We start from the raw sequence: 16,669 nt of genomic DNA on the forward strand, positions 1-16,669 counted from the left end.
TGATTATGGTTAGTCGTTTGATTTTCTTCTGTTTTTGTGGCCTTATCTCCTTTATTTTGGTGTTTTAAATAATTTTCGTGGCCTGCAATTATATAATTACACTATATATTACAATATATCTTTCCTCCGTACTTTATGACGTAGTTGGGCCACGGCGACAAAGATAATGATTGCTTTATTCTCGGTACACATAGGAAGAGATGGAGAGGGAGGAGAAGGAGGAGAAGGAGGGAGGACGATGGAGGAGGAGGTAGAGGAAGAGGAGGAGGAGGAGGAGAATAAGAAACGAAGGATAGAGGAGAGATAGAAAAAACACCATGAACAGGGAAGAGGAAGCAAAGACGAGTAAATTGTGGCGTGTTCCTGTCATTTCATAACACCCCTTTTATATTTACCCTCTATGATGGTCCCCTTCCCCCCCCCCCCCCAAAAAAAAAAAAAAAAATGATGACAGTTCAAGGAATGACTTAAAATGTAAATGTAGTTTGCCATTGTAATGCAATCAATATCAGATGCTGTGGAGATTGATTTTAAACATTTACGCACGCACACACACACACACACACAAACACACCACTCACGCTAACACATAATAAAAATACCCCCTACAACATACAATCGTAACTATTCTTGTAGACCGTCGAAGACTCCATTTATGGACGATATAATTTTGTTTGTTGTTCTTTTCACCATAACAAACGGATGACGTCAATCACTACCATTTCAAGCCGATGTCCAATGTAATGTGATCTTTTTGCACATATTCAGCAGAGATGGAAGTTACTAACTAGTGTGTGTAAAAGTAATAATAACTACTGTATAATTCTTGAATGCAGTATTTATGGGCACTGGCACGGACACACACACACATACATACATCAGCACAAATGCAGTCTGATTGACAAAAGCAAAGTCTGCAATTAAAGAGGGAACCTGATGTGTGTTCTAAAATACTGTCCTTTTATCTGTAATCATCTTCTGTCAACAAGGTAAATCTTTTTGACATGGAATTAAAACACTTTCAAACACCTTTTATCTATTTTTCAACCTTATTTGGTATAACACTTCACTTTAATTGCACAAACATCATGTTGTTTATGACTGATTTGAACATCATGTTACGCATCACTTTCCACTCTGACAAGTTGCTGCTATTCTGCGAATACCCTCCCTCCTTTACTTTGTGCTATTTTAAAGGGAAGATAAACCCCAAGAACAATGTGGATTGAGTGAAAGCAGCAACATTAGTAGAACACATCAGTGAAAGTTTGAAGAAAATCGGACAATCGATGCAAAAGTTATGAATTTTTAAAGTTTTGATGTTGGAACCGCTGGATGAGGAGACTACTAGAGGTTATGACGTACATTGAGCGGACTACAATATCAAGAAAATATAAAGAAAATACTACAAAAATCCGTTTTTCAGGAAAATTACAAATTCCATCAACTTGATATTGACGTATGTTAAGGGTAGCAATTATTCCCCCTGCTTTCTGAAAGCGGTTGGTCCACTGCTCTTTCATAATTCTAGAAAAGTGAATTTTGTTGAATATCCTTTATATTTTCTTTGTATTGTTGTCCACTCATACGTCATATCCTCTAGTAGTCTCCTCATCCAGCGGTTCCAACATCAAAACTTTAAAAATTCATAACTTTTGCATCGATTGTCCGATTTTTCTCAAACTTTCACTGATGTGTTCTACTAATGTTGCTGCTTTCACTCAATCCACATTGCTCTTTGGGTTTACCTTCCCTTTAATTTGAGGGGGGGGGGGGAGGATGACTCTCTGATGGATCCATATTGAATATCATAAAACACCTTATTTGAATACGACTTTAACAATAATATTATGCAATACAATCATGCTGGGGAGTGGGGGGATTAAAGCACTAAAATATCTTCAAAGTGAGGTATGTAGTGTGCTCATATGGGTGACTCAACGCATGAACATTTGATCAGTCTTCACTGCTGGCAGCAAGCTGAAATAGTACCATCAGCATAATACATCCAGTTGAAAAAGTAATCAACCTTCAGATACAGATTCTGGTACCATATAAAATGTGTACATCAAGTTACTTAATCTAATTCATGGAATGAGTTGACTTTTAAACTTATAATAAATAATGGTATTCCGCAAAACAAAAACATTTCAACCTTGGGGGGGGGGGGGGGAACTGGAGTGGGTATTTCAGTCATGCAGATTAAAAATAATATTTGACAATGAACCAGACTTTTTAGTAAAATTTAGCAAAGTAAAAAAAAGAAAAAGAAAAAGTGAAGTGGATGGAATTTCAGTACATGTACCGTACTTTCCAAATACTTCTCAAGTTCTTATGCCACACATTGCACATCTTTCTACACTTCTTCCTTCAAATGAAATACATACAATGTATACTGCACTTGCAACAATGAAATAAATACAGTGTACTACAATTTTGACAATTAGCGAGTCATCACTTTTTTTCTAGGCTGATCTCACACGCGGCATGGCATCTGCAATGCACATGAACAGATCTCACTTCAAGAATATTGACCACTGCGTACAGCAACAGTCATGGCAAATTATACTCAATGCCAGAGTTTCTGATGCATAAATATAATGCACTATGACATGACATGCAGATAAACCATGCATGGCATTCTTTTGTACCTCAAACTAATAACATTTATTCTCGTCTCATATATTGAAATAATTCAATATCCACAATTTATACTAATATCACAATTTTGTGAAACATGTGAAACTTCACAATTCCCTATGAACTGTTCTTCTGATTTTACCTATAATACAATTTTGATGAAACCTATACATGTACTACTCGGTGCTGGTGGACTGTACTCAATATTTCTTTTCAAATTTGAGCACAGCGTTCACTTGCACTCTAAATGCCTCTTGTTAGATGTTACATAGATCTAATTTGCCTCTCAGCTGCTGATAAGACATAGTGCTACATTTCACTCAACAAGGAAATAAGAACTGGGAAGCTTTCGTTATGTTTTCTCTTGCATGTAGGCCTCCACCGATTTCCACAGGGCCTTGATGTTTCCCGCTCCGAAGCCGCATGCCCCGTTCCTCTGAATTACCTCTAGGAAGAATGTATCCCGGTCAAAGAATGGACGGGTGAAAACTTGCATTAAGTACCTGCAAAAAAACCAAAAAAACATCAGCAACAACAACTCAAAAATATGTAACACCAGGGAAAAATCAAAGAGGTGTTAACATTGGATTTCTTACAATTTGGTATCACTTTTGTAAATATTGAAGAACCATGAATGTAAGAAAAAACTGCAGTATTTCAAAACTTCTGCTTATTCTTTCAAATGTGAGGAGCAGGAGTTGACTTTATTGCAGTGATGTGATTGCTCTGAAACTGTCCCATATGAATTCTGACCAATTTATAGGTCAGAATGGGCATTGTGACCACGGGCATAATGACCACCTACACAGAAAGTGACTAGGTACAATGTACAACCCACTTCTTCTATAATCCACACTTCATGACATATTACCATCCATGCAAGCACATCCACTTTGACTGATCTTGTGGACATGCAGTCATCTCACGATTGATATTTTTATAAACTGTTTGATGAGTTCTGAGGGCAAGATACAGAGTATCACACCAGATGTCATTTGACATTAAGAGTGTAAATAGATAACAATAACATCACACATACAGAACCGATGCTTACATCTTATTGCTGCAAGCCTATTACTGGCTCAACCAGATTACGCGGGCTTTCATGTCTGCCTTCATACAAACATATTACATTATGAGGATATGAACTAAAATTGGCTAGTGGATATGATGCTTATCTACAACTAGTTATCGGGTAATTGTTGGTCCAAGTCCATCTTGAGTATGTTATGACTACTACTTAAAACACAGGGTAATCGGTGCTTATCTAGTGTTGATGAAGGGCAATTGGTCAATCAGTAACAACATGGGAGGGCTTGGTAAAGTTCAACATACTCTGAATGACCAGTGCTAAGATAATTGCATCTTACTCTCTTAAAGGACAAGTCCACCTTCATATACATAAGGATAGAGTGAATGCAGCAATATCAGTAGAACACATCATGGAAAGTTTGAGGAAAATCAGACAATCCGTTCAAAAGTTATGAATTTTTTAAGTTTCTACACAGTCACTGTTCAATGAGAAGACTACTGCAGTGTATGATGTCACATGCATAGAATGATATAAGGAAAATATAAAGAGAATTTCACAAAATTTCATTTTTTGAAACAAGTACACATTCCCCCTGCCTTCTGAAAGAGGCAAGTTGAGTGCTCTTTCATTTCGTGAGAAAAGTAAAAATATGTTGAATTTTCTTTATACTTTCCTTAAATCATTCTATGCACGTGACATCACAATCTGAAGTAGCCTTCTCATTCAGCAACTGTGGTACTGAAACCTTCAAAAATTTCTAACTTCTGAACGGATTGTCTGATTTTCCTCAAACTTTCACAGATGCGTTTTACTGATATTGCTGCTTTCTCTCAATCCTTATGTATAACCCTAACTGCACTGGGGGGGGGGGGGGGGGCTGGGAGGACCCCCTCCATACTTTTGACGATTGCATCGTGACCGCTCGGAATTTCGGATTCTCGCTTCATGACTTTTTCCCCTGAAGTCTTGCGCACATATTGATACCACATTTGTCCATATCGGACCTACCTAGGGGGTGTTATGGGCCAATTAGTATGCGCATGCATTAAAACGGCTAATCGCTGCATATATTTGTGTACAGTTACATACTGTCAATAAACCATGGCTTGCATTACTTTATAAATTTTGCTCAGGAATTGGTTTTCCACTTGGTTCATGCTTCTATATTGTTCTGAAATAAATTGGGCAAAGTTTAGAAACAATGATATACATAAGGAATATAAAACAATCGAAAACATAAGAAATAAAAACAATAGAAAACATAACAAAAAAGTTGTTTTTTCTCATTTTTTTTTTCTCTCTCTGATTTATTTCACATTTGGGAAACATTATTCTTCATTATTACAGTTTTCATGTAATTTTGTACTTGTTTAGGCTGAAATTATGAAAATATCCCCCAATGCATAAAATACGCATTATGAATAATTAATTAGCTGATTATGCAAAAAAAAATTGCATGATTGATTAAAATAAATTACACCATCAGATTCAGCACGCGAAGACCTATCAGCATGCATATTTTCAAGTTCATCAGACATTGCGTTTCTGAGATCAATGGGGGGGGGGGGGGCCTGGTGGGGGGGGGCCTCCCAGCCCCCCCCCCCCCCCCCCAGTATTTTCATGGAGCCAAATAGCCCAGTACAGTAAGGGTTAATGAAGGTGGACATGTCCTTTAATGACACGCAAATGATGTATGGCTGTTATAAGCGTAAATGCAGTGGCAGGTGTGATGCGCCTTGAACAAGGCTAATACCAATAAAGAGGTCCGCAGCAAGTTATCGCTCTCAGATCAAGACATGGCTTCCCAATCGTGGTCTTTTGCAACGTTGTTGTGATGGTTTGGGTGCGATCTGCCAGGAATGGAGCGGAACATTTGATTGTCATGATGTGGTGATTGGGTTGAGTCGTGACAAATTGGGACCTTGTCCGGGAAAATGAACAGACAAGCCGTTTTCTTTCGCATGTTCCATGCGGATTGTGGTGAGGACTCTCACGTCTGGTTGTACACGTGTGCTGTAAGTACGTAGTGTATAGCGTCGATGGTGTATAGGCTCATGTCGTATCGGGCCTATGTACCTGCTTGCATGTAGGTTCTATTAGGCCTCATGCGTTTTGGTGAGGACTCTCACGTTTGGCTGTACACGTTTGTTTTAGTATGTAGACAAGTGTATAGCGTCGATGACAGGCTTATGTATTGGGCCTGCATTGTTTGCATGTTGGTTTTGACAGGCCACATGCGTTTTGGTGAGGATTCTCACGTTTGGTTGTGCACGTTGTGTATAACATTTATGCTGCGTAGGCTTTGGCAGTCATTGACTGTGTCTGTAGTTTTCAGACTACATTTTGTGTGAAGGCCTAGTGCAGATTTTGGTGAGGATTCTCACGTTTTGGACGTTTGTCGTTTTTGCATGAAGGTCTTCTGTAGACCGATTTGGGTGAGGATTCTCACGTTCAGTTGTGTGCGTATATAGTGCATAGCGTGGGTATTGCGCATTGGGCTCGCACGTGTTTTGTAGTCGCAGACGGTCGGTCTAGCGCGTCGTGTGTAGGGCTAGTGCAGTTTGTGAGTGTGCGTATGCTGGATGTGTATGTGTGGGGGCTTGCGTACACATTGGCTACGGGTCACGCCGAATTTTCTGGAAGATTAGCCTCGGTTAAAGGCTTTGATATATTTTCCTTAGTTTGCACAATCGTGCTATGTGGTCGTTTGTAGTGAGTGTGTATACTCATTCTATGTCCTTAGATCACATGCTAATGTGATGCCGTGGTGTTCTGATTGTATGCCTGATTCGAAGGCTTAGAGATTTTGATGTTTTCTGCTTATCGTAGAAAATTTTTGCCTGTTCTGCGCGTGTGACTGGGTTCATGCATACATGTGTACTCATATGCAGTGCATTTCTTTTGTTAAGGCTTTGTAGTTTTGTGAGGATTTGTGACTTCTTGCAAGTTTTGATTTTGATATTCCCACAATGGCTGATGTCGTGCAGAGCTTTGTTGATGAACCCACTCAGGAAGGTTTTAATAACCTGAGGAAGGCAGAACTGGTGGAAGTTGCTCGAATTTTAGAAATCCCGATCAAAACATCGGATCGAAAAGCAGAGATCAAGGACACAATTTCGGAGTTTTTTACCAATACTGGTATCTGGCCTGCCTCTTTGTCAGAGGATGAAGCAGGGACAGATGATGGTGAAATTATCACACCTTTGGTAACCCCTGCAGAAAGTGAATTGAAGAAAATTGAGATCCAGCTTCGGATGAAGCAGCTGGAAGTCGAGGCAAAGAAAATAGAACTCGAAATCAAGTCAATCGATGCAAAATCGAATGAACCTTCTTCCGGCAGTTCAGCAAAGTCATCAAAATTTGATGCATTAAGGCAATCTCAGTTGGTGCCGAAATTTCGTGAAGACCGGGTAGAAGAGTTTTTCCAGCACTTTGAAAAAGTGGCTGTGAGTTTAGAATGGCCCAAGGAAGTGTGGCCGACATTGATACAGAGCTCGCTGGTAGGGAAGGCCCAAGAGGTCTATGCGTCTCTCACTATCCAAGAGTGTGCTGACTATGAGAATTTGAAGAGTTCCGTGTTAAGGGCGTACGAGTTGGTGCCGGAAGCCCACAGGCAACTGTTTCGGAATTATAGGAGAAGGGATGATCAGACATTCGTTGATTTTGTGCAACACAAGCAGACCCATTTTGAACACTGGTTAAGGTCGTCTGGTGTTGATGATTTCCACAAACTGAAAGAGTTGGTGTTGTTAGAGGAGGTGAAGAGGTGTGTTCAGCCAGATCAGCGGCAGTACCTGGAGGAAAGGGAAGTGAATGGTGCCAGGAGAGCTGCTGTCCTCCTTGATGAGTATGTGCTTACCCACAAGGGTACTTTCAAACTTTCTTCAAGCAAGAAAGGAGGCCAGGGTGTGCCAAGAAAAGGAGCTGTTGCTCCAAGCATTCCCAAGCCCGATCTTGATCAAAAGCCGAACAAGGCTTGCTTCTATTGCAAGAAGGATGGACATGTGATGTCAGCTTGCTGGAAGTTGAAGAAGAAGCGAGAAAAAGAGGGGATTAGCAACCCCAAAGCATTGCCAGATGCTTTTGCTATCACTCGCACAGAGCATCTGCCATCGTTTGAACGGGTGGCAGAGAATTACAGACCTTTCATATCTTCAGGGTATGTTAGTTTGACGCCTGATAGTGAGCAGGTTCAGGTTCACATTTTGAGGGATACAGGAGCATCACAGAGTCTCCTGTGTGCAAAGACATTGCCATTTTCGGTTGAATCTTCTGTGAATTCGGAAGTGTTTGTGAGGGGAGTTGAAGGTGGGAGTGTCCGAGTGCCTCTTCATAATATCAAATTGAAGAGCGATCTTGTCAGTGGCTCAGTTGTAGTAGGTATTTTGCCTACATTGCCAGTCGAAGGTGTCACCTTATTGCTCGGCAATGATATCGCTGGAGAGAAGGTTTTGCCTCACTTTCTCCCAAGTAAGACACCCGTGGTTGACGAAGCCACAGAGAAATTGGTTCAGGATATGCCTGATGTGTTTCCCTCATGTGCTGTTACCAGGTCAATGGCTCGTGAACTGGAGAAAGAGGAGCAAGAGGATATCTTGGCTGATACTTTCTTCTCTAGACTTGAAGAGTCTAGCAGCAGTGATGATGCACATATGGACCATGGTCAAATGTTAGAGATTTCTCGTCAGAGTCTGGTTGAATTGCAGGGCAAAGACCCTGAAATAGTGCGTCTTGCACAGTCACTTGTACCTGATAGGAGGAAGAGGAGAAGACTCTGTCATGTCAACATGCTAAAGGAGTATGTTGAAAATGTAGAAGAGGCTAATGAAAAGCCTGTTGCTACGGTTGGAATCGGTTGTGAAGTGGATGGTGAAGACAGTGAGAGTGATGATGTGGAAATTCCGCAGTTGATGTTGAAGAATTCTGAGGTGTTAGCAAATCTATCTGACACATTATCTCATCTTCCAGGAGTAGAGAGAGCTCAGGTGATGGATGTAGTCCATGAGTATGAACACCTTTTCAGTGATGTACCAGGTCGTACTAGTGTGGTGGTGCATGATGTTGATGTGGGGGACTCCTCCCCTGTCAAGCAACACCCATATCGTGTGAATCCATTGAAAATGGATGTTCTGAGGAAGGAAGTTCAATACATGCTTGAACATGACCTTATTGAGCCCAGTAAGAGTGGATGGAGTTCTCCCTGTGTGTTGGTTCCAAAGCAGGATGGTTCTTTGCGTTTCTGTACGGATTACAGGTTGCTCAATTCGAAAACAAAGTCAGACTCGTACCCTTTGCCCCGCATCGATGATTGTATTGATCGCGTAGGGAATGCCAAATACGTCAGTAAGTTTGACCTTTTGAAGGGGTACTGGCAGGTTCCCCTCAGTGAAAGAGCGAAAGAACTGTCTGCATTCGTGACTCCTGACGGATTCTTCCAATACAAAGTGATGCCGTTCGGGATGAAGAACGCGCCCGCTACATTCCAGAGACTCATCAACACCGTCACGTCTGGCTTGGTGGGATGCGAGGCGTATCTCGACGACATCATAGTGTACAGCCATACATGGGAGGACCACCTTCTGAGAGTCAGAGCACTGTTTGACCGCTTGACCAGTGCCAACCTTACGGTGAACTTGAGGAAATGTGAGTTCGCCCGAGCAAAAGTCGTGTTCCTGGGTCATATTGTGGGACATGGTTCCGTCAAGCCTGTTGAAGCAAAGGTGGAGACGATCCTGAACTTTCCCCGCCCACAGAGTAAGCGAGAGCTGAGACGATTTCTGGGCATGACTGGCTATTATCGGAAGTTCTGCCATAATTTCGCTGATGCTGCAACACCGCTCACCAACATGTTGCGGAAAGATTCGCAGTTCGAGTGGTCAGATGACTGTCAAGTTGCTTTCAACCGGCTGAAGGCAATGCTAGCGAGTTCTCCGGTTCTTGCAGCGCCGAACTTCGACAAGCAGTTCATTCTTATGGTGGACGCGAGTGACACAGGAGGAGGAGGAGCCCTGATGCAGAAGGACGACAACGGAGTTGACCATCCCGTCGCGTACATGTCCAGAAAATTCAACAAACATCAGCGACGGTACTCCACTGTCGAGAAGGAGACGTTAGCGCTCGTCATGGCTCTTCGTCATTTTGACGTGTACCTGAACACTACAAAGTATCCAGTGCTGGTGTACACAGACCACAATCCGCTTGTGTTCCTGTCGCGAATGAGGAACAAAAATGGACGCCTAACCAGATGGGCGCTAGTGCTACAGGAGTACAACCTCGTGATACAGCACGTACGTGGAAAAGACAATGTCATTGCAGACGCTTTGTCCCGTGGATAAGATAGAAGTACGCATATTTCCACGGATAGGACAAAAGGACACAGATGTGCTTATTATCCATAGATAATAAGACTGGTAATGACTTGGAAACATGAACAATACGAGACAAAAGAAATGTGTTTCCATGCATTTGTAAGAAAATTATATTTCTCATGTTGAAGAAAGAGTGTTATTGATTGCTTTGAAATGATGACACAAACATTGTGTACACTGCTTTAATTTATTCTTTTTGTTCTTGTCTGCAGGGAAAAAGACAGCATGTTTTCCAAATTGTCATGATTTTTGCACCAAAACAGGGCAAAATCATTTCAAGTGATATAGCATGAGTTTTGCTATGTTTTATGCTTTATATGGTGAAGAAAGGGGTTTTCAGTAATACAGCATATTTTGATACAGGGTATAATGTAGACATTGTATTAATTGGAACTGCAAATTAAGTTGCATTGCTGTTTGCAAAAAGCACACACAAGCACACAAAAGCTGTTGTTGCATTTTTTTCAAATGCTTAATCTGCAAGAGTTGGAATTTGTGGCATCACAGAATTGACCAATTATGCACATTTTCCATAGCATAGATATCGACTGAGTGAAATTATGACACTATGATATTCATAATGTTGTGAATGTGTAAGGTTCATGAGACCATACAGGTGTACAGACATAACCAGGTTATATTCATGTGATATCTTGTTTCAGAAACAGAGAGAGTATAACAGGTGTTCATAATTGCATTGTTTTGCTATACGCTAGTCACTGTACATGCATTTATTGTCTTGAGGAACAAAGCTTTACAGTACTTGAACAGAAGTGTCAAGAAATCAGAAATGTAAAGATGTTTGTTAGACCAAACAGTTGAGCTGAACGCATTGTTATGTCAGTTTTCATCAAAGGTCAGATTGCTATAAGCTCACCATGTAAAAATGGTTACTAAGTATAGTGAATGGAAGATTACTTCTGTTATTGGTGACATAATACAACAACAAAACCGTATAAAGTTCAGTATTCAACCTGCATGATTGTCAGTGTATGCAGGTTAATCAGTGATATGTGTAGCGGTTTTTCTCAAGCATATGCACATCAAGCTAAGAGAGAAGTTTGATATGTCCATACTTATGGTATATTGTTTCATGATACAATTACAGTGTATTTTGTTCTGAACCAGCAGCATTTCTTAGATTTCGACTAGGTGTTGAAATGTTTGGCCATTTAATACTCATAAGCATTTCAGGAAAGCTAAAGAAAATACATGCTTCATGATTTATGACCAAGCAGAGGAAAAAAAAAAAAAAGAAAAGAAAAGAAGGAATGTTGTGGTTGTAAAGTTTTGCGCGTATACGCACATGCTTGTTCCGAGCAGGTAGTGGATCTATATTTAGACTTAGCCTACGCTCAAGAAAGGTTTTGATAAGGCTCATTAAGTCTGAGCTTGTTTATGTGAAGAATCCACTTTAGTGTATGAACACACAACTGTGCATTTTTATGTATCGTGTTTCGGAACATGTTTGTAACGACTGTTTGCAGTTTGACTGGAAAGTTCTTCCATAACTTCCCGTCTTAAGGGGGGAGATGTGATGCGCCTTGAACAAGGCTAATACCAATAAAGAGGTCCGCAGCAAGTTATCGCTCTCAGATCAAGACATGGCTTCCCAATCGTGGTCTTTTGCAACGTTGTTGTGATGGTTTGGGTGCGATCTGCCAGGAATGGAGCGGAACATTTGATTGTCATGATGTGGTGATTGGGTTGAGTCGTGACACAGGGAACCTCACCTAAGTGGTTGATCTCTGTCTACCACCTCCTCCTGGAAGTCTTCGGCATCTAGGAGGATTCCAAGCCTCTCCAGCAAGACTGGGTCGTGACCCGTCATCAGGATTTCTTGGAGTTTGCCAACCTGGGTCGGTTACACAGAAATATATTGCGACCTCATAAACTCACAGAGCTAATAACCCCATTTGTTTAACCTTTCATTCATAATACTCCACACTATGGATTTTAAAACAATTTTCCAACATTTTCTAAACGAGGGAACTTGATTACTTCATTGTCGGTATATACTACCAACAAAATTTTTTCCTCAAATTTGTCATATTTTGTTCTTTCAGCAGGTTCTTGGTAACTGATGATCAAACTTGAACAGAAAGTACAAGACAAGTAACAAACAAATTTGAGGTGGAGGACTAAAAAAAAATATGAATGGGACTTGCAAAATGTTTTGAATGTATGTCTTTTCAACTTTTATTTGAACTATGATCCTTGAGAAATCTGACATGACTTCTATTTGTGTTCAATTCGGTGTTCTCGGACTGGGATGCAAGTATGCTGCCATTCTTCATTTTGCACAGACAATAATTTCATTCACTCTTTGCTAAAACGATAACTTAGTTGAAGAGCCTCATACATACGTGTGTGTAGTAGGTAGGAGGCGGGATCATGAACTGTAGTCCGCTGCTCTGCAAGTGCTGAACCGTGTGCTCTATGTTGGGGGTGTAGAGGCCAATGTGCTGTATTCCCGGCCCACAATGCTCTCTGATGAACGTCTCAACCTGATTGGCACCTGTGGAGGAGTGATAACAGGCAGATGACCACATCATTACTGGCTCATCCACAGTGCAATACTGAACATGATGTCCTTCTTCTTGCTAGCTCAGTACATTTTGATATTTATTGCAATTGATTTTCAAACACAATTTGCACTAAAACACTGTCATTACACCAATGTGGTCATAAATGTCTCTACTACACCACGCTGAAAGACAAGAAAATACTCCATTTGTGAAGACCTCAGGTGTGTGAGTACACAAATTCCATTATATGCCTTGTATGACAACTGCTACAAGAATTTGAATGCTGTCAAGATATTCACAGCTGGTGCCAAAGTAAGGAAACCATCACATTTTTCTTTCTGGATTATTGGGCACCATGTTTGTCAAAGAAAGCTGCTGCAACAGCCAATTGAAAGGAGGAACATTTAAAGAACCTTGTTGAACACATACAAGTTCTTTTTAAGGCAGTGACAGCAACTCTACTGTATGTAACATTTTATGATGCTTTTCAGCTCAGTACTCTGATATCATCCCTTGTTTGTTCTGTCATCTTGATTAAAGGCACACACTGCATGACACACAAACCTTGATCAGGTAGTGCTTCTGCCACAACAAACATCAACTTGGCATCTGATCCCAATCTTTCATCTGAAGACTCCTCTGGAAAGGTCAGACCCGTCTCTGCACACCTCCAGTACTCCATTGCCTTCATCCTGAGTCCTACGTTGCTGCCACGCACTACAAAGCCTTCCAGTTTGTCTTCCTCACTGGCAAACACAGATTATCAAAAGCAAACACAAAACAGATGATGAACAGAGAGCTCATAATTAATGTATGATGAAAACACAGAGCGGAACACATGACTGGAATGGATATTTAGGAGGGTACAGGTGACCATGCTGATTAACTTACCTCTGACTGGTTATCATCATACTGTTCATCATAAACATGGATTAGACAAGAGAAGGTCTGGGGAGAATATTTCATCTTCCTCAACAAAAAGTTGACAGCATTGGTGGAAATCATCATCCTTGGATATTTTCAAGGTCCTTCGTCAAGCCGTGAAACTGGTACCTCGGTGATCTTTATTTAATCACAACTACATGTATGTAACATACATAAATCATGTGGCATGATATTTCTAAATAGTAAACAATGAAGACATGTGTATAATTTAAATGAATAAATGATGTCAAGCTAAAAATACCTCAAATTGTGGTGATGCTATCAGCAAAAACTATTCATAATCATGTAGTAAGCATTTTTTTTTTTTTTTCAGCGGGCCAACCATGATAGGCCTGTCAATGCATTTGTCAGTAAATCAGGTTGTATTTTTTTTTTTTTTATTTGTGGCATTTGTAAAGCACTCCCCTTCTTTTCAATAATCCTTCTTTAATCATCTTATTTTGAAATTTGGAAGCCTGAAATCAGGAAAGAGTACTTGCTCTTTTTTTTTCAATCTGGTATTGTTTGCCTATTTTCATACATTGTGATTATGATACAACAATGTATCATCATCATATATGTGGTTCTGGTTACATCATTTTCTTTAAACATGTGTAACCTTTAAAGTATGGTTTGTACTCTTATTTCATGTCAGGTTGTGATGAAACCTCTGTCATTTGTTCACCTGATTTTACACTCTTGATAGATTTATAGTGAACCAGAACACAAGAATTTTTGTGCTTTTTTTTACTCGTCAAATGAAATGATCCCTTTTCTCATAAGTTTAGTTATCACTTGAGGTAGTACTTTTTCTCAGTAATTTTGAAAACGAAGATCAAAGCTCTTGAGATGTTGTGGTAAAGCAGAATAAACACTCGCCACTAGTTTTTCCAATTAGTTAAATCCCTTATACATGTATATTCAAGGGAGACATCATATCAAATTTACAGCAAATACATGTATACACACTTGTATGTAAGCTTGGTCTTCAAATGCAATTCAAAACAACTTGTATTGCATAAATTTGCCACAACAAGTACATGTACAAGCATTTCATTTGATTCTAATCACTCTGTGACAACAATATAAAATTATCATGCTAAAATACAATAGGACACATTACAAATTAGAAATAGTACAAACAACTAAAACTTCAAGACTACATGGCCAGGATATCCAGAACTAGTCACTAGTGCTTACCTGTCAAGCCAAAATCTGTTCATACCAAAGCAGTTCTCGTACCAATCTAAGACTTCATGTGATGCTCCTGTTGGCACTGCAAAGGTTATGTGATCAAAATGGGTGACCAGTGGCTTCGTTCTGGCATCTTCTGCATCATTAGTGACATGAGTATGGCTATCAACCTCAGTTGTTGATGTTAAATCGTGATCAGCAATACCAATGTTATATATGCTGCCATTTAATGCTACATCGTCAGACTCGTTAGGGTTGCGGGTAACTGATGAAAAACCAGGTAAAAAGGTGCCCTTGTATTGCTTCGTATTCAGAATTGTGTGCACGACATTCCCCACACACGATTTCACAGCTGCCACCTCAACATAGCCATGGGGATCCTTTATCACTGTAGGTTGACATAACACTTGAGCACCACCATTGTTGGCTCGCTTGACTGTTGCCTCTACATCACACACCTCAAAGGCAATGTTGCAGACAGTGTCAACATTTCCCCTTGCGCTCTGGGGAATATTGAAGTCAAGATTCTGAGATGAAAGGGGAGGAGAAACGTAGCCTAATCTACGAGTCGGCATAGAGGACTGGATGCTGTGGCTGCCGCATCCGCGGCCGTCATTGCTGCGTTCATCAACATTCGATACGGTACTGCCTACGTGAGTAGGGCGACTATCCCTATCACATAGGTGGTCACGCGAGCCAGTCGTGCTGGCACGGACATTGACGGTACCACCGCCCGAGGAGGAGGCCCCCGGAAGTCCCGCTGCCGATGATGCCGGTGACGGTGCCACCGGCGACGAGGTTTCATCTACATGTTCACTCACTACTAGCACCGACGAGCCACTCCTGAGTACCCAGTCTGTCCTGTGGACGTCCCTCCTCTCAGCGAATAACTTGAAGTTGACGTTAGATATCAGCTTATGGACAATTCGAGGTCCATTTCTCACGGCGAGTTGCACATGATGAACACAGCGCGCAGCCATTTTGTACTTCGAAACTAAATATAGAGTTGTGAACGACGAGGGCGTAATTGAATCTATTTCGTAACTTTTTTTTTTTTTTCCGCGAAATCCCAGGAGGGTTACGTCAGGCGAACTCCCATGATTAAAGATGCATCCTTATACTAGGTGTTACCAAAAAACAAAAAAACAAAAAACAAAAAAACAAAAAAAAAAAACCCACACATACATTTTCCACTGTTGATGATTAATAGCTCGAAAACTATATATCAGAATAAACTGTTATTGATATGAGTAATAGCAGAATAGTGTACAATTTAGTTGGAGGTGATTTGAATATGAAAACCTAGATCAGTTTCATGAAATCCATGATTAATTTCAAAGTTAGGTTCCATCAGATTAAGGTCAAATTTTAACCCTCTGTACATAACCTGAACTTTACACATGAACTAATGATGTGTATGTGAGTGTGTACTTACAATGACCCTGAACAATGGACACTACCTGTTCAGAGCTCTGCTCCAAGGCACATGAATTCTTTAGTAATTATTCATGATGGATTGCCTGGGCACTGCTAGTCTGAATTCCTAGCAAAGGGTGAAATGCATGCACATGAAGTAAGTAAGCACATGTTTCCACATGCTTGCATACACCACATTTCAGAATGAATAAAGACTAGCTGTGATAGAGGAATTTCTTATGAATAAATAATGGAGCATTCAAATCTTAGGCATTGTCCAGGACCATTGTCTGGGTGTCAACTACACACTCCCATACACACCAATTGACTTAGAACTGTACAGAGGGTTGAAAATAGAGCAAAATCTGAAATCTAACTGTAAAATTAATGTTTAATCTAATGAAACTGAATTATGCTGTCATTTTGAAATTGCCTCCAACAAAATTGTACGCTATTCAGCTATTGCTCATATCAATGTCAGTGTTATCTGTTATATAGTTTTTGATATATCAAAGCTAGGACTGACTAAGATCGATTAAGATAGTATTATTGATATTCAGGAACGC

General features: G+C 40.4%; 1 protein-coding gene across 1 annotated transcript; it reads right to left on the minus strand.

The window, feature by feature from the left end:
* Positions 1-1,725: 1,725 nt before the first annotated feature.
* Positions 1,726-15,667, minus strand: LOC140241531 (4-hydroxyphenylpyruvate dioxygenase-like protein). The gene is made up of 5 exons (XM_072321265.1): positions 14,694-15,667; positions 13,134-13,315; positions 12,408-12,559; positions 11,775-11,896; positions 1,726-3,143 (listed from the first exon to the last, which is right to left on the minus strand). The coding sequence occupies exons 1-5, from the start codon at positions 15,665-15,667 to the stop codon at positions 2,993-2,995; spliced, it is 1,581 nt and encodes a 526-aa protein (XP_072177366.1). The 3' UTR covers positions 1,726-2,992.
* Between the last annotated feature and the right edge of the window lie 1,002 nt (positions 15,668-16,669).

This window comes from Diadema setosum, chromosome 18 (assembly GCF_964275005.1).
Source record: "Diadema setosum chromosome 18, eeDiaSeto1, whole genome shotgun sequence".
Classification (NCBI taxonomy): Eukaryota; Metazoa; Echinodermata; class Echinoidea; order Diadematoida; family Diadematidae; genus Diadema; species Diadema setosum.

Bases quoted from the DNA above. Each gene is read 5' to 3' on its own strand.
- LOC140241531 (XM_072321265.1), bottom strand. From the start codon at position 15,667: ATGGCTGCGCGCTGTGTTCATCATGTGCAACTCGCCGTGAGAAATGGA. The intron at 12,560-13,133 runs GTTTGTGTGTCA...ACTCCTCCACAG, and splicing joins AGAAGCACTACCTGATCAAG to GTGCCAATCAGGTTGAGACG. The intron at 11,897-12,407 runs GTATGTATGAGG...TAACCGACCCAG, and splicing joins CTCCTACCTACTACACACAC to GTTGGCAAACTCCAAGAAAT.